At 34.4% G+C, this 19135-nt stretch overlaps 1 protein-coding gene and 1 pseudogene across 6 annotated transcripts in view; one reads left to right on the top strand and one right to left on the bottom strand.

Annotated features, from left to right (window-relative positions):
- Positions 1-19135, bottom strand: part of PCDH9 (protocadherin 9) — a 1013871-nt gene that overhangs the window by 613752 nt on the left and 380984 nt on the right. For 4 of the 6 annotated variants that reach the window (XM_066235523.1, XM_066235527.1, XM_066235525.1 and 1 more), the window contains one exon: positions 9202-9303. The exons of 1 other annotated variant lie outside the window; for it this stretch is intronic. In XM_066235523.1, coding sequence (XP_066091620.1) covers positions 9202-9303 — 102 coding nt within the window. The remainder of the gene's footprint in view (positions 1-9201; positions 9304-19135) is intronic. One more of the 6 variants, XM_066235526.1, reaches the window with a different exon arrangement.
- LOC136308322 (ankyrin repeat domain-containing protein 45-like) overlaps positions 11980-19135 on the top strand; it is a 53028-nt pseudogene continuing 45872 nt past the window's right edge.

The following is a 19135-nucleotide window of genomic DNA, read 5'->3' as shown; positions in this document are numbered from 1 at the left end:
AATGTGAAGTTTGAAGTCTTGCTTTTTGAAGCAAGATGAGGTCTTGACAATGGAACAAGGAATGAGCTCTGATTGAAAATGGAAATAACCAGTGGAACTTTTCTCAGACCTATGATACATTCTGCTAACACCTGACCTTCACACATGCAGTCTCTGAAAAACCTCATTTTTCTACCATGGCACCTCACATGACTCCTGATCATTAACCTAGTGAACTCCTTCAAGCTTTACATTACCATTATTACATTTTTTTTCTCTACTAGGTTAAATTGCTCCTGTTACATATTCTTTTTGAATCTTGAACATATCTTACTTTAGCATTGCTTACACTCTATGGAAACATTGATTATAAGAGTATGCCCCTTATACTATAACATCTGAGATACAAAGAAACATGTTTGCCTGCTCACATGATGAATTTATCCACTGCCACCCCCAGATAGGCTCAGTATAATGAATTTAGCATATATCATAACAGTGTCTCTGATATATTTTCTGAATATTTTGGAAGTAAAAAAGAAATAAAGTAGAGAAGGAAAGGAAGGAAGGAAGGAAGGAAGGAAGGAAGGAAGGAAGGAAGGAAGGAAGGAAGGAAGGAAGGAAGGAAGGAAGGGAGGGAGGGAGGGAAGGAAGGAGGGAGGGAGGGAGGAGGGAGGGAGGAAGGAATAGAGGGAAGGAGGGAGGGAGGGAGGGAGGAAGGAATAGAGGGAAGGAGGGAGGGAGGGGGGGAGGAAGAAAGAAGGAAGGAAGTCTCTTTCTGGTCTTATTTCACTTAACATATCACCCTCTAATTTCATTCATGTTGTTGCAAATGGCAAGATGTCATTATTTTTTTATTGTCAAGTAATATTCCATCTTCTTTTTCTTCATCTATTGAGGGACATTTAGGTCACTTCCATATCTTGGCTATTACTTGTAATTCTGCAGTAAACATAAGGGTGCATAAATCTTTTTGAATTAGTGTCTTTGGTTTCTTCAAATAAATGACTAAAGGTAGAATTGCAGCTCTATTTATAATTTTGGAGAACCCTCCATAATGTCTTCTATGATGACTGCACTAATTTACATTCCCACTAATAATGCACAAGGTTTTCCTTTTCTCTAAATCCTTACAAATACTTATTTGTTGATTTATTGGTAATAGCCTTTCTGACAGGTGTATAGTGATATCTCATTGTGGACTTAATTTGCATTTCTCTATTGATTAGTGATGTTGAGCATCTCTTTATGTTTTTGTTGGCCACCAAAATTTTTAGCTGATGAAAGGTCTGGAGCCCATTCTTTAATTGAATTATCTGCTGGGTTTTTTTTTTTAAAGGGAAGATGAGATAATGTTACGATTTTGTTCTTATTTCATTTGATATTGTTAATTTAAACAGAGGTGCTTTCAGTTGTATTATAAACGTTGAGCTCATTGTACTAATATGTGTCAGTGTGCCTCTGGTTTGATTACTCAAGCTCAAGGTACACCCATAACCTCGTTTTTAGTTGGGGCAATACTTACCCGAAGGCTATTGTTCTATATAAGGTTATAAATGTGAAATACCTGACACATTGCAATAGTAATGGTTTTATACATTTTAGTTCCTTTCTCTTATGACACACTTCCTCTCTCCATTTGACATATTTTATAATATTAAATATTTCTTATCAAGTGATACCATTGGAATGTTTGTGAAACCAATGATAATTTTACTGCTATGAATTTCAAATCCAGCAGTACCTATGTTACAAATTTAAGTAAAAGGTCAGAATTTTTTTTTATCAAAATGATTTTCCCAATTTGGGTTTAGAAAGTTAGAGCAGTGATCCCTCCTGGGATATCTTCATCAACCATCTGCACCCATGAATTTCACACTTGTGATAACTGCCACATTTTCAAAGGCTGGCGGCTGAAATTCACACTTATTTTAAAGCTCTTCCACCAATCTCCCTAACTTTTAGAGTTAAGATTTCCATCTGACATTGATTTTTGGATTTCATCGCTACAAGGAAAAATTCTTATCTCAAAAATTCATACATTGAACACTAGACCATTTTGTAAAAATACTTTAGCTCAAGCATCAAAAACAGTGTCAGGGAACAGCTACTCATACTGAAATGCAGTCTTGTGTGAATTCCAATAACTATGAGACATTTTCCTACAGATTGCAGAATATGGACACCGAAAGCTCTATCTGCTTACTTTCTATGCTGTTTCATGCATTAAAAGATTTGGATACAATAGAAAGAAATGGCAATAAAACTTATAGCTCAAATATGTTTAGTAAAGGTAATACGTATCTATGTTATGAAAACAATATGCTTATTCATTTTTTTTGTTTCTATTTTAATCATTGTAATGCTCTGTGTAGCCAAAGACAGAAGGCTTGCTCAGAAAAGTTAACTATCATAGTTTAAATTCCACACCTTATTTAAAATCTAACAAGAAAAATTTCTAATTTGTACTATTTTCTTAGACACGCATTTGGAAGAATTTAATGTAATTTGAAGGTAGTTATTCCAGAATCAGAAAACCTGAATCTAGTTTTAGGCTATCACTAGATAGTTCTGTGACCTAGAGCAAGCTATTTCATCTTTTTTGTCTTAATGTTATATATAAATAATATAAATTATTGCTATGGTCTTTGACAAAGAAATTGTAATATATTAAAATATTATCACAAACTTGTTAACATTGCAGTTTTTGAAGTCATGTTGTTGTGGTTATATTCCAGCTCCACCAATTACTACCTGTGTGAATTTGAGCAAATTATTTAAATTTTCTGTTCCTCAGTTTCTCATTCGTTAAATAATAAAAAAAATACTTACCTAATGAGCTTGTTTTCAAGACTAAGTGAGTTATATTTTAACAATGCAGTATTATTGTATAAATAGTTTAACATATCTTAAATCAAGATACATATTTTAAAAAATCATAAAGGAGCATTTATTAGAGTTCAATTGACATATTTTTTCTTAGTGCTACATTAATTTAAATGTGTTTTATACTCAGTAATATTTTATGTTAGATGAAAGTTGGTAATACACAGGAAGTGCTTAAGATAGTGCCTGGTACAATAATTGCCCAATATCTGATATTAACATTTTCCCATAAGCAATAATTGTTATATTTAAGTTAAGAGTGATAGGTTAAGAATGATGACTGGAATGATTAAAAGCTTACTGGTCATATTAGCTTTGGTTTTATTTTGTATCTAATATCATAATACAAATTTAATAACTTCATTCAGAATAACCCAACATTAATTGATCAAAATGTGATCTTTTACTTGAACAACAGTATAGTTTTATACAAATACTGTAATATGTTTATGTTTAAAAAAATCTTTTTTGCTTTATTAAGCTCTTTAAGACAAAAAGTATAAATCATGAGAAAATTAGTAATATACATGTATTTACCAGCCTTCGAACACTATTCAAGAAAAATAAAAAATAATAACACCATATCACAGATACCAATTTATAGGTTATAACCACTTTTAATTATTAATTCCCAAGTATTAGTAACACTAGATTAATAACTAGTTATTAAAACTTTGTTATTGGTCTGCAGATATTAAGTATACAGAAACCCTGTCTCTCAGAATGCTCTATGGAACTTCAAAGCTGATATCTATTCTGCCCTCAAGTTACTGAATAGATTATCTCTTTGCATTAAAAAAAAAAAGTTAAGAAGTATGCCTAAGAAACTAGTCATATTATAGTCAAAAGCAATTTTAACTGATCAAGTATAAAATGTAAACAATGGTCAAATACACTGCTCACAAATATTAGAAAATATTTTATTGCTTCATATTCATTTAAAAATATTCCCTAATTTTTGTGAGCAGAATATATACAGAAGAAGCTTGAAATAGACACTGGCACAAGGTACGTGCTACAAAAGCATTAGTTGTTATCATCATAACACCTTATTAAGTGTCATAGACCACTAAAGAGAGATAGGATCTTATTGATGACCGAGTTTAAAATTATTCAGACTCAGAGGCAGATTTAATGTAAGACGCACCTGGCATGTTCCCCAAACCCCGACTTCTGAAGGATCCCGCAAAACCCCAAATTTACACATTTTTTCTAATGACACCAAGTTTGGTTTCATATGTGCAATTTTAACATTAATAGCACATAATATATTTTATTTATTTAAAAATATGTTTAAGCCTGACCAGGCGGTGGCGCAGTGGATAGAGCGTCGGACTGGGATGCGGAAGGACCCAGGTTCGAGACCCCGAGGTCGCCAGCTTGAGCGTGGGCTCATCTGGTTTGAGCAAAAGCCCACCAGCTTGAACCCAGGGTCGCTGGCTCCAGCAAGGGGTTGCTCGGTCTGCTGAGGGCCCACGGTCAAGGCACATGTGAGAGGGCAGTCGGTGAACAGCTAAGGTGTTGCAACGCGCAATGAAAAACTGATGATTGATGCTTCTCATCTCTCTTCGTCCCTGTCTATCCCTCTCTCTGACTCACTCTCTGTCTCTGTAATAAATAAATAAATTAAAAAAAAAATTTAAAAATATGTTTAACATGTATTTTTATTTTCCCTGTCTCTCTCTTTTTTTTAAGGGGTCAAATATTTTCTTTTGCATCTGGGGCCTTAACTGACCTTAATCCTTCTCTGTTCAGAGTGTAATAGGTTTGGAGTATGATGGTTAAATGATAATTTATGGGGTAAGAGATATCTGAAATAATTTTGTCTGCTTTGTTTAGAAATATAGCACAGTAGATTAACTTTTAACATTCTTTGTTTATTTGAATCATAACAGAAATTAACACCAGAGTGCTGATTATCAGTTTTCTTGTCTATATTTTCAAAAAATTTTAGTCAAATAAACCCTGTACAAACTGTTCTTCATCCTTATTTATGCTTTATAAAAATATCCAGGGATAATAAGCATGATTCATATAAAATTATTTTAATTATAGATACTCTAAATTCTCTACAAAAATAAGTACTCTTTTTTTTTTTTTAAGTGAAAGGAGGGGAGATAGACAGACTCCCACCTGTGCCCTGACTGGAATCTACCCAGCAACCTCATCTGGGGCCAATGCATTGGTCAACTGATCTATACTCAGTGTCTGGGGCTGACACTTGAACCAATCAAGCCACTGGTTGTGGGAAGGGAAAAGAGAGAGAAGAGGGAGAGGGAAGGGCAGAAAAGCAAATGATTGCTTCTCATGTGTGCTCTGACCAGCGATCAAACCCAGAATGTCCACATGTTTTCTGAGCCAGTCATCCAGGGTCAAAATAAGGTAGTCTTCAGTAAACAATTTCTCCATCTCACTCATTTGGGTACTCAAAGAGGTGTCTGAAGGGTATTTAACAATAACAACAACAAAAAAAACCAGAGGCATGAAAATGTTATAACAATGTATCTAAATCTTAAAAATTAAAATCTATTCGGATTCAACTGGATTTCAATTTCTAGGATTTAGATATATTTTATTTCAATGGTTTTCAGAATATTTTATAAGATTTACATGACTATATATGAATAAACTTATTTATTAGTGCTAGAGAATGAAGGTTATTGTGTTATTGGATGAAATAAGGGTGACTACTAGGAGACACTCTTAAAATATAAAGAGTGATCATGAAAAATCAAAGGACAAAGAAGTTATGGCTCTTATCTCAAGTGTCATGTGATTAAGATTTTGGGAAAAAAGAGATAAAGATGAAAATAAAAGCCAAATAAGAAAAAGAATATAGACTGTAATTTAGAAGTTTAGAAACATATTACTGAATAGTTAGATATACATAAAGATAAAGGAAAAAAAAGAAAAAATATTTGGAGGACAATTTAAGGGATAAAACTGTCCATATTATCACTTTAGCCTTCTCTACCTCAATTAACGCTTTGTCCAAAAAGATGTTTATCAATAAAGCTTTAAATGAATGTATTGGAGTGACAATCGGTAACATAATTTTACAAGTTCCAGGTGCCCAATTCTATAACCCAAATCTGTACTCCATATCATGTGTCACCTACCCAGTCCAGTTTCCATTCATCACCATTTATCCCCTTGCACCCTCCTCTACCTGTCCACCCACTTTCCAGTCCTCTATCACCACATTGTTTTCTGTTTTAATAAAATTTGTATTAATCAAAACTGTTTGAATTACGTTACTACCAAGATTTAGAAAATGATAGGTTCTTTTAGTTGGCAAAAACAAGTGCAAAAAACCCCCTTTTACTGCTAATTAAAAAAGTGTTTTCAATACTTTTAAGAGAATGAGGAAAAAACCTATCTTCAATGAGAAAATAGAATAAACACAAACACACACATACATGTATTCATATTTATCTGTCTATCTACATTATGTTACAGCTGAAGGAAAAGGTATGTATATTTTCTAACATATGTAATAATATGTATAATTAATATCAGAGCTAACTATTAACATACATTCTTTAAAAATATATAGCTTTAATTATACAAGGTGAACGTATTTAATATTACTGAACTGTACATTTAAAATGATTTCAGTATTAATTTTAATTATTTAATAAATTAAATAAATTTAATTTATTAATTTTAATTTTTATAGTACAATTAAAAAAATAAAGTTAACAGATTTCTGCATCTAGCCATGTCAGAGTAATCGGTACTGGAATAACCCTTCCAACAGAAGCAAGCAAGAAGGAAGAAAAGAAGGGAAGAAGAAGGAAGGAAAGAAGGAAGGAAAGAAAGAAGGAAGGAAGGAAGGAAGAAAGGAAGGAAAGAAGGAAGGAAAAAGAAAGGAGAGGAAAGAAAGAAGAAAGAAAGAAAGAAAGAAAGAAAGAAAGAAAGAAAGAAAGAAAGAAAGAAAGAAAGATGAAAGGGAAATAAAGAGAAAGGGAAAGAAAAAGAGAAAGAGGGAGAAACAAATCTACATTGTACAGTGAATAGACTAAATAATAAAGCAAAGATTCTTATTTTATATTCTAAATAAAGGGCAATAAAGAAGCTGAGAAAGCCTGACCAGCCAGTGGCACAGTGGATAGAGCATCGGAATGGGATGTGGAGGACCCAGGTTCGAGATCCCGAGGTCGCCAGCTTGAGCACGGGCTCATCTGGCTTGAGCAAAAAACTCACCAGCTTGGACCCAAGGTCGCTGGCTCGAGCAAGGGGTTACTCAGTCTGCTGAAGGCCCACGGTCAAGGCACATATGAGAAAGCAATCAATGAACAACTAAGGTGTCGCAATGGAAAACTAATGTTTGATGCTTCTCATTTCTCTCTGTTCCTGTCTGTCTGACCCTGTCTATCCTTCTCTCTGTCTCTGTATTAAAAAAAAAAAAGAAGCTGAAGCTGAGAAAAAGTAGTAAAAAAGGAAATTAATTAAAATTCCAATTTTGTTTGTTTATATTAAACATTATTTTTTCAGAATAGAGAACCAAGAAACAAATCCACACCATTATAGTCAATTAATATTTAACAAAGAAAAAAAGACAAGAATGGAGTGAAAATAGTCTATTCAATAAATGCTGTTGGAGAAATTGGACAAATATTGATAGAAGCAAAAAATAAATAAAAATAGATCATCTTCTTACACAATCCACACAAATAAACTCAAAATGAATTACAGATTTTATCATTAGACTTAAAACCATAAAAATCCTAGAAGAAAGCATAGTCAGTAAACTGTTGAACATTTCTCATACTAATATTTTTTTCTAACATATCTCCTTTGGCAAGGGAAACAAAAGAAAGAAAATAAACGAACAGCACTATGTATAACTAAAACGTGTTTGCACATCAAAAGTAACCATCAATAAAATAAATCAATAAAAGAGAACCCACTAAATGGGAAAATGTATTTGACAATACATCTGATAAAAGGTTAATATCAAAATTTATAAAGCACTTATAAAACACAACACCAAAAATGCAAACAATCCAATTAAAAGTGGGCAAAGGACCCAAACAGCCACTTCTCCAAAGAGAATATACAGATGACCAATAGAAATAATAAAATCTGACACTTTTGAGGATGACTATCATCAATAAATCAACAAACAACAAGTGTTGGTGAGGATGTGGGAAAAGGGCCATACTTGCGCAGTGTTGGTGGGAATACAGATTGGTTGCTGCACCAATCTGTAAAAAAGCAGTTATGGAGTTATCTCAAAAAAGTAAAAATGAAACTACCTTATGACCCAGCAATCCTATTTCTGGGAATTTATCCAAAGAGTCCCAAAACTCTAATTCAAAAGAATACAGCACCCCTATATTCATTGCAATGTTATTTACAATAGCCAAGATTTGGAAGCAGCCCAAGTCTCCATCAGTATATGAGCAGATATAAAAGCTGTGCTATATTTACAATGGAATACTACTCTCAGTAAAAAAGACAGAAATCTTACCCTTTGTGACAGCATGGATGGACCTTGACAGCATTACACTTAGTGAAATAAGCCATTAGAGAAAGAAAAATAACATATGAATTCACTTATATGTGGAATTTCATGAACAAAATGAAATAACAAGCAACAGAGAGACAGACTCATAGAGACAGTTGACAGCTACTGGGATGGGTTGGCTGGGTGAGGGGTGTGGCAGGATTGAGCAACAAAGGGAATAAAACCAGACAAAACTCTTGTACACAGACAACAGTGTGGTGATTACTGGGGAGGCTGATGAGGGGACTTGAGGAGGTGGAGGAAGGTATAGAGTGGATAAATGGTGATTGACTTGTGATAGATACACAATAGTGTACAGATGATGTGTTTTAGAATTGAGCATCTAAAACCTGCATAATTTTGTTAACCAGGGTCACCCCAATAAATTCAATAAAGAGGAAAAAAGATAAACACCTTTGTATTTTTATCTTCATTTAGTGTAGGGAATGAAGTAAATCAATCTTTCAACTGAGAGATGTATTTTTTTAGCTCAACTACTGAAAATGAATTATTAAGAACATATACATCTGAAAGAAAGTTGCCTATTTCTCAAAAACAGGTAAATATCAACATTTTGTATTCAATGACAAGAACACTGTATTGTATTTAATAGTTGGACCATTACCAAAGAAGTAAATGATTATTGTTCCCTTTTTGTTCTAACCTTGTTTACTTAAAGTTGTTAAAAAAATTTTTTTTATAATAATATGAACACAAAAGAGGTCAACAAAGAAAATCAATAGTTAACTTATAGTATTTAAAATCACTGAAAAAATGCAAATTCCTCAGTACTAGCATGGTCTCTATAGAGAGATATGGCATACCTCGTAATGGCTTTCTTCATTCTCCTGAATGTGGAAACCCGCAGAGCTGGGACATTTCTGAGGAGTGACAGGAATATTGTCACTTTTGCTGTGTGAGTTACACTGAAAGAGATTACCAAATAATTGTGACAAACTACTCCACGTTTAAACTGTCTATTGAGAGACATGGTTGTTTGCTAAGAAACTAACTAAGGAGTATAATTTGAACTAACAATGTTCTACACTCATAGGGTACTGGTACATGCATTAATATTGAGCCTTACCAAAATGATAAAAAAATGAACTAAGGATAAACAAATTGTCAGAATGTTTTCAGTAAAACTAAAGAAAACTAAGATGCAGTTATTTTATTTATATCCTTTCTTTTTTAAGCAATATTGATTTATTATGACTGATTTTCATAGCTAAAACATATTTTTAATAGCTAAACTTAAAAATACCTCATACATTACTATCTGTGAACAATATTATTCAAGTACTAGATATATATAATATACATATTAACCTGTGACATAGAAATTTTGATTATTTCCACTTATAGATGAGGAAAATAAAGAATAAGAAATATTTTTTAAAAAGGTTGCCCTGCTCCCCAGCTTTCTGGAACCTTATCTACTGCATGCATGACCTTTATAAATGATGCATTTAAAATAGAGAAAACTTAAAAACTAAAAGTTTAAGGTCTTAAAATATTACTTCACTTTTTTTCTTCATCAAATGTATTTTTAAAAATAAGTGAACTAAAATAATTCACTTGGAAATATATTTGAATTGTGAAACATCAGATCTTAAATTGTGGTTTTGCCTTTTTCTCTTAAAATATTAAATTGGCTCTTCTTAATATTCTTCACAAAAATTTTTTTTAAATGTGAATTTTATTTTACTTCCTGTTATCCTTGCTTCTGTCTTCCTTAATTCTCTTATTAGAGTCAAAGTAAGAAATATTTATAAGCATTGCTGTTTGGCCGTTTATTAAACATAACATTGGGATTTCTAAGATTTCTTTAATAATGGATATTGTAGTGCCTCCTAAACAGATTTGTCATTGGTATATAACTGTTCCTCTCCTGTAATATGATAACATGACCACGTAATTTTATAATATAAGTATGGAAAACAATATTTTTTCAAACTAGCATGTTGAATTTTTGATCCACTAATAAAATTTTACTTGCCCCATTTCAAAGGACAACCAGTTATAATTACTGCTACAGACATTTTAAAAAGTAATGAGCTTTAGACATTAATATATAGAGTTTAGTATATTCTCATCTCAAGACCACAATTTTATATGTTTAAATACATTTTAAAACATTCACAGTACAGTTTAGTATTTTGATAATATTTTTAAACCTAGAAAAGAAGCAAAAATACTTTTCAAAAATTCCAGGATACTCTTTATTATCAATTAATTATCTTATTTATTTTGTTTAAGAGAAATCACAGTACAGAAGACTAGAAAAAGCATGACTTTTAAATCCAAAACTATATTAAAAACTTTTGGCAAGAAAACAGTATTTTATACCTGTCCTTCTTTTACGAACAGAATCAGTCAACCCTGTTCAAAACTTACCTCCCCTAAAACCTCCTCATGGGTAACTAGACAAGTGGTGATTGCCATTTTAACCTCTGCTTGCAACTTAAACAACCTTTAGATGTAGTTTATAAAATGTTGCTCTGCCAATATGAATTGTTAGAATGACACTAAGTTTGAACAAATTCACTATTAATTATAAAGGTCTATCTGATATCTTTCAAAGGCAGCTTCCTTAGTTTTATTAAAAAAAAAAAGTTTAGATCTTAAAATAGTTATTTTCATCTGTGATGTTTCTAGACATTTTAATCACTCAATTCGTGTCCCTAGCCTCTCCTCATATCTATTCATGCTGATTAAACTTTTAAAAACATCTCATGTATTATGCAGTTTTTCTCCCTTGAAATATTTTCTCAATTCCCATGGCCCAGCAGTGGCTCTCACCCTGGCTGTATTGGAATCACTTGGGAGTTGTAAAAAATGTACATGACTAAGCCCTAAGTCACACTGGATAAATTATATCTCAGGCAAAATATATATATTTTTTAAATATCTATATAATGCTAATTAATGTGCAGACAGAGTTTAGAATCCTTAGGTTAAGGTTAACATTTCTTTGTCTGGCCCTGAGGACATTAATAGTAAATTTTGGCCTCACTTCTCACTTTTTTTTTCAGTCTGATCTCCTGCTCTTTACCATTTGTTCTTCCTTGTTCTTATTTAACCAATCACAGATTAGGTGATATATTTTTTATTGATATATCATAATGCCTCTGAACCTGAAAACAAGCTTATATTTGTATAATACTTTATACTATAAAGAGAAAATTTTATGTATTATCTATAAGAAACTTCTACAGAGTGGCAGAAAGTATAATACTTCCTAACAGGTGGGAAAAACAAGGGGGTCAGATATATGTAATGCCGTTTGCTCAAGAATGTGCTCAGTAAAAGCACCCTAAGTGACAAGGCTTGGGCTATTGCTACTCTGCCATATCTCCCTCAAGGGCTCATTCATTTGCTCATTTGTTTACATATCCCACTCTGTTTATTCATTTTTGATTATTAATCATTTGCTGATTCCATTCAATGTGTCAAAATTTTACTGGTTCACCCAGATATGGCATTTAATATGTGCAATACCCTCATTCTAACAACGAAACCACACATAGAAAGAAATAACACTACAATACATAAAAATATAAAAATGTATGTGCAGGTTGCTAAGGGACGGAGAAGAGAGAATGACTAGTCTCCTGGAAGTGATGCATGGGCACAGGGCATTTGATACTGTGAATGATGAACTGGTAAGGGAATCATGGTTTACATAAATTTATGACAGAAAGAACAGCATATACAAAGGCTAGTAGATATGAATTCTCATGATTTGGCTTGGCCTGTGAGTTGTGAATCCTTTGACAATGCTTTAACCATAAATTATATGAGAATAAATTTGAGAATAGGGAAAGAAATTATTAGTTCATTAAATTTAACAGTAGACTAAAAATTTTTGGCATGAATAACTATTTTATACTGAAAAGTTATAGAATTGGACTTAATATAAGAAATGGCTACCACATAATGGGATAGGTGTTTTATAAACAGTGGTGGTATGGAGGATGAGCATTATTTCTTCTCACCTAACCAACCTAAGTAATCAATATAAGTTCAATGAGTTCATTTGCAATATGATTGTGGAACTCAGGTAAGTCCCTTCATCTTTACAATATTTTACCAACTAAAAATTACTTCTGTTTTCTAAATTTGATGTGAATAACTATATAATGAATAAAGTTAAGCTGGATTTGCTAAATCAGACTTAATATTGCAGGAAACATATGTCAATCAAATTTGAGAGGTCCAGAACTCAATAACAACAATCATATTAAAAGGAAATCACTGTAAATACATTTGTTTTATACTTTATAATTAATTTGAAGTTTTCCATTACCTACAACTGATAGTCATTATTTTGCTATGTGGATAAATCTTTTCTCCTCAAAACATTCATTGTAGTTCCTAAGAAATTATCCTTAAGTACCTATAGAAATACCAACTCATACTTGCCTCATTATCAAGAATATTACCTCTTTCATTTTTAACACAGAATTCTAAGAAAGCATTTCATAGTCATGATCTCAAAAGAAAAAATTATCAACAGTAACAAAAGAAACATAAGTTTAAAAAAAACCCACAAAACTAAATAAGACAGCTGTTTTCTCTGCTAAAAAGGCGTTTGGTCTTTACATTTTCCAATCAACTCTGTAGTAGCAGCAATATGCCCTGTTATCGTATTACTCCTCCTACTTTTTACAAAATCAAAGTTGTTAGCTGAAAATTAATGATACTTATAAATTTTGTGCAATCATTATAGAGGCAGTAGCTTTGTATTTTTGTGCTATAGTTTTCATTTAATAACAATTCTACTTGTTAGAAACTCCCACTGAAAATGTTTTTCCTACCCATTTTAAGAAACTAAGAATTCCTTTCTTTAAAAATTGTAAAACATCTTAAAACTTTTTTATATAAAAGCCCTGACATTTTATAAGAAATTCACATTTACAGAAAGAAACTACTTAAGACTTGTTTATACTCGGTGTCAGTAACTTCTCTCCATTCACTGCTTTGGAAAGCCCGCATGTATCAAATCTGCATTACGTCCATGCCCTTGAAACTGCTCTATTATGATTACCAATGATGTTCATTACCAATGAGTTACTTTAGTAACTCAAAGGGCAATTCTCAGTCCTCATCTCACTTGACACAGTGAGAACTCCTGCCTTCTAGACATATTTATGTCATTAGCCTTCTAGGGCAACACACATTCATGGCTTTCTTCCTACTTTCATGCCCTCTTCATAGAATCATCTAAATGTTTGTGTTGTTATTGCTAAAATTGAAGTGCCTAGAGCAGCTGGGGCCTGAGTACTTATTCAGAAAGTATAATCTCTGATGGTTCCTGATACTAAAATACGTTTTCAATCAGAGCCATGAACAATTCCCCACTTAAAAGCAGACAAGGGCAGAACTCTTCGAACATTCCTAAACAAGTTTATTCTAAAGCACATATTTTTTTACTATTTCTGGAAACTGATAAAACTTGTATTTTACGGGATTCATTGGAGGTTTTTATCATGTTTGAAAATTTGTTCCAATCATTTATTGTCCTAAAATTTATTTATTGTCACAAAGCAGAAAGCCCTGAGTCTGTATCTACAGTCTCCTCTCTAATATCTCCTATGTATCCTTCTTCATTGGTTTATTTTTCAATCATTGTTAAATATGTTTGCAAAACAAAGTGAAAATTCTCATCGAATTGTGGTGAACACATAAATATTCAACTTGGGTAATATATATTTTTGCTTAAAATAAAAATGCAGTATATATTTTCAAACTAAATGCTATAGAAGTACCTAATACAGTCACAGAAATATAGATGGCTAGAATGCATTTAAATTTCAAGGTAGAGATCACTTACACAGAATGGGAATAAAAAAGGTGAACAGTAAAAAGATTTCAAAGGAATTATCAGCTCTGTCTATAGTATACAGGGAGTTTTTTTTTTATTTTTTAAAAGTTGTTTTGCCTTTCTTCTTCAAAAAGAGAATATTTTTCTTTAAAAATTGGAGACATAAATATTGGCATATGTTAATTGAGGGTACCAGTTACAGGCTTTTTCTTTATTTCTAACTTTCTCTGAATGTTTAAATAACTGAAGATAGGCCCTGGCCCATTGGCTTAGTGGTAGAGTATCTGCCTGGGGTATGGATGTCCTGTGTTCAATTCCTGGTCAGGGCAGACAGGAGAAATGACCATCTATTTCTCCACCCCTCCCTCCACCCCTCTCTTTCTTTCTTCCTCTCTGTCTACATCTCCCCACCCCTCTTGCAGTCATGGCTCCATTGGTTTGAGCAAGTTGGTTCCCAGCATTGAGGATAGCTCCATGGTCTTGGCCTCACCACTGGTGCTAAAAACAACAACTACAGAGCTAGGTTGCTGAGCAACAGAGCAAGAGCCATTGATGAGCAGAGCAATCCCCATAGGGGGCTTGCGGAGTGGATCTCCATCAGGGTGGATCTCCATCAGGGCGCATGAAGGAGTATGTCTCTCTGCCTCCCCGGCTCTCACCTAATTAAAAAAAAAAAACAACTAAAAACAAATAAGCACATAGAAAAAGAATTCCCATGACTTTATTCAAAATCTGCTTCATCCACTTCAATGAGATTGTTGATAATAGTTACAAAAAGTCTTTGTAAAACATAAAATCTTGGAGGATGACGTCAGAGTAATGGCGGGGTAGGAAGCGATACCGATAAATCTCCCCCAAAACTCAACAAGATCTTCAACCAGAAACAGAAAAACCTATACTGGGAGCTTCCAGATACTTCGCAATACACCCAAAGGTATGATTGAGTGAAAAATTGGCTAAATATATAACCAAACCCCGAAGGAAATAGGGCATAAGAAATGCTCCTCCTTCCTCACTAACCTAAACAGGGCGGCTTTCTCTGGTAACTGTGAATATAGAAACTGAGGCGGACAAAGGGGGTGAATAGATCCAGGCCGCCGCGGCACAAACGGCCAAAACAGGCTGTGGCATGGAGATCCAAGCCGAGGAAAATCTGATCCTGTGGCAACCCGGGCAATACAAGCTAACACTCGCACCAAACCCAAACAAAGAAAGACAAGCGGAGCGGCCATTTTACCCGGTCTCCTGGTCGGTGTGCAGTTAGTGGGTGAGAATTTCTTCCTAGGCCCCGAGAGTGGGTGCCCGTGTTGCCTCACGGAGAGGCAGGGTCAGAGGCCTTTCTGTGGGCCGAGGGCAGAGTCTCTGGGCAGCCCCAGCACCCTGGGAAAGCCACACATGGGAGGGAGTGAGAACTAATTCCAACGGTGGAGATTTTCCGTGCTGGAGGGTGTTTCACTCAGAGGGAAACGCGGCCGGCCTCATTTCCTGGTTTGCGCGCGCAGATAAGGAGTGAGCAATTCCTCCGAGTGCCTCGGCAGTGCGCGCCCGTGTTATCGCACAGAGGGGCAGAGTCAGGGGCCTTTGTGTGGGCCAAAGCGGAATCTCGAGCCGCCCCAGCGCCTTGCAAAAGCCGCGCACGGGGACGGAGCGAGACTCAATTCCAACGCTGCAACTTTTTCCTGCGGTTGGGGGTTTCACTCAGAGCGTGAGACTGCTGGCCGGATATCCTGGTCGCAGACAGTGAGTGAGAGTTTCCTCCAAGCGCCCCGGAAGTGGGCGCCCGCTTGTGTTACCGGACAGAGTGGCAGAGCCAGAGGTCTTTGAGTGGGCGGAAAGCCTGCCTGATTATGCTAGCAGCTCTGACTGACTGAGCCTTACCCAGAGCCCTGTGCTGAGTGGAAATAGAGTGGGGAGTTGCCAGCTCTTTGAGCCTCTTACTATCCAGGCAGAGGCAGCAACAACCCCATAGCTGGATTATCAGGCTATTAATTGAGGAAGGAAAGACAAGGAGAAAGGCTCCAGGAACACGAACTCTCTCACTGTCGGAGCCTATAAATGCTAATGAGCTTCGACTGCCAACGAGACTAAAGCACAATACATGACATTGCCATAGAGAGTTATCAACTGCAAACCTCTACCTGAGCGTGCCAAAGGGGCAGAACCCGGGGTACAGAGTCACCGACCAGGAAGAGGGAGAGAAAAGAAAAAGCAAGAAGATAACCTCTCAAAATCAAGAATAATCTGCAGACTTTATAACCTATCCCATTTTATTATATTTGTTCATTTGTTTCTCTTATCTTCATTCTTGATACTTTTTTTTCCTCCTCCAATTTGGCCGATTAACTCTCTACCGGTCTTACTCTCTCCTCTCCTTGAACTACACTACCCATAAGTGTTACATCTCCCATTATCTTTTCTCTTCTCTTCCTTTCTCTCTATGAGGGTTGCACTTCAAAACCCTTAACTCTCTCTCTCTCTCCTTTCTTTTTTCTTCTTTTAGTGGTTCCCTCTTTTTTTCTCTCTCTCTCTTTCTTTTCTCCCTCTATATTAGTTTCTTCCTTTCTCCTTTACATCTCCTCTCATTCAAACCTCAATAACAAACAAATTATCTTATCTGGGACTCAAACCTATGTTTGTGGCATTTTGGGGGGTTTTTACTTCACCTTTTTAACTCACTAGCAGTGCTCCCATCCCTGGCTCTCCATATTATCTAGTTCTTGTTCCACTAAATACAATAGTAATTTTTTAATTTGTCCCCCCATTTTTCCGTTTTCTTCTTATTCCTCTCATCATAACTCTTAGACAACCAACACCTAAAAGCAAATTATTTTATTCTTGACCCAAATTTTTCCCTTATTTGCTTTTTGTGGGTCCATACGCTCTTTTTTTTTCTTTTTTTTCCCCCTTTTTTTTTCTTTTGTTTTTTTTTTTGCCCCTTTATTACTTTTCCCCAATTCAGGCCCTCCATAACAGGCATTGTTTGTTATAATTCACAGTCCACCACAAGATTTTCTCAAGAAAGAGGGGAGAGGAGAGGAGAGAAAAAAAGGAGGGGGGGAATAATTTTCTTTTTTTTTTAATTTTTATTTTATTTTATTTTTCTTTATTTCATTATTAATGTTTTTAAAAAAAACAACTCTTTACAATTTTTTTTTAATTTTTTTTAACTTTTTATTCTTTATTAAATCTCATTAATACTATCAACAAAACCACCCTCAGATGCCATTAAGGAAGAGAAAATCGAATATCATGGATACAAAAGAAAGAGAGGTAACACAGCTAGATGAGAAAAAATCTATGGAGAAAAAATTTAATATATTGGAAACCTTGGAGCTAAATGACAGAGAATTCAAGATAGAAATACTAAAAATCCTCCGAGATATACAAGAAAACACAGAAAGGCAATTTAGGGAGCTCAGAAAACAACTCAATGAACACAAAGAATATATGTCCAAGGAAATTGAAACTATAAAAACAAATCAAACAGAGATGAAAAACTCAATTCATGAGCTGAAAAACGAAATAACAAGCTTAGCTAATAGAACAGGTCAGATAGAAGAGAGGATTAGTGAAATAGAAGACAAGCAACTTGAGGCACAACAGAGAGAAGAAGAAAGAAACTCAAAAATTAAAAAAATGAGATAGCCCTACAAGAATTATCTGACTCCATCAAAAAGAATAACATAAGAATAATAGGTATATCAGAGGGAGAAGAGAGAGAAAATGGAATGGAGAACATACTCAAACAAATAATAGATGAGAACTTCCCAAGCCTGTGGAAAGAACTAAAGCCTCAAGTTCAAAAAGCAAGCAGAACTCCAAGTTTTCTTAACCCCAACAAACCTACTCCAAGGCATATCATAATGAAATTGACACAAACCAACAGCAAAGAAAAAATTCTCAAGGCAGCCAGGGAAAAGAAGAATACAACATATAAAGGAAGGCCCATTAGATTATCATCAGATTTCTCAGCAGAAACTCTACAAGCTAGAAGAGAGTGGACCCCAATATTTAAAGTCCTGAAAGAGAGGAACTTTCAGCCACGAATACTATACCCATCAAAGCTATCCTTCAAATATGAAGGAGAAATAAAAACATTCACAGATACAGAAAAGATGAGGGAATTTATCATCAGAAAGCCCCCACTCCAGGAAATACTAAAGGGGGTTCTCCAATCAGATACAAAGAAAAAAAAAAACAGAGCCACAAGTAAAAGCTCCAAGAAGAACACAATAAAACCAATTTTAAACTGTGACAACAACAAAAAGAAAGAGGGGGAGAAGATGGAGATTAACAGTAGCAGAGGACGATGGAGTGCAAAAGTACTCACAAAATAGTTAGCTACAATGAACAGGGTAGGGACCCTTTTCATTACTCAAAGGTAACCACCATTGAAAAAACCACCACAGAAGCACATGAGATAAAAAAGATAGCAACAGAGGAAAGATGTATGGAATACAACCAAATAAAAACAAAAGATAGAAAAACGAAAGAGAAGGATCAAACAAGACACAAAACTAACAGAAAGCAAGATATAAAATGGCAATAGGGAACTCACAAGTATCAATAATTACACTAAATGTAAACGGATTAAACTCACCAATAAAAAGGCACAGAGTAGCAGAATGGATTAAAAAAGAAAATCCAACTGTATGCTGCCTACAGGAAACTCATCTAAGTAACAAGGATAAAAACAAATTCAAAGTGAAAGGCTGGAAAACAATACTCCAAGCAAATAACACCCAAAAAAAAGCAGGCGTAGCAATACTCATATCTAATAATGCTGACTACAAGACAGAAAAAGTACTCAGAGACAAAAATGGTCATTTCATAATGATTAAGGGGAAGTTGAATCAAGAAGACATAACAATCCTTAATATATATGCACCAAACCAAGGAGCAACAAAATATATAAGACAGCTACTTATTGA

Source organism: Saccopteryx bilineata, chromosome 6, assembly GCF_036850765.1.
Source record: "Saccopteryx bilineata isolate mSacBil1 chromosome 6, mSacBil1_pri_phased_curated, whole genome shotgun sequence".
Classification (NCBI taxonomy): domain Eukaryota; kingdom Metazoa; phylum Chordata; class Mammalia; order Chiroptera; family Emballonuridae; genus Saccopteryx; species Saccopteryx bilineata.
The sequence above is the reverse complement of the archived record's forward strand: the minus strand, read 5'-3'. Positions and strand labels throughout refer to the sequence as shown.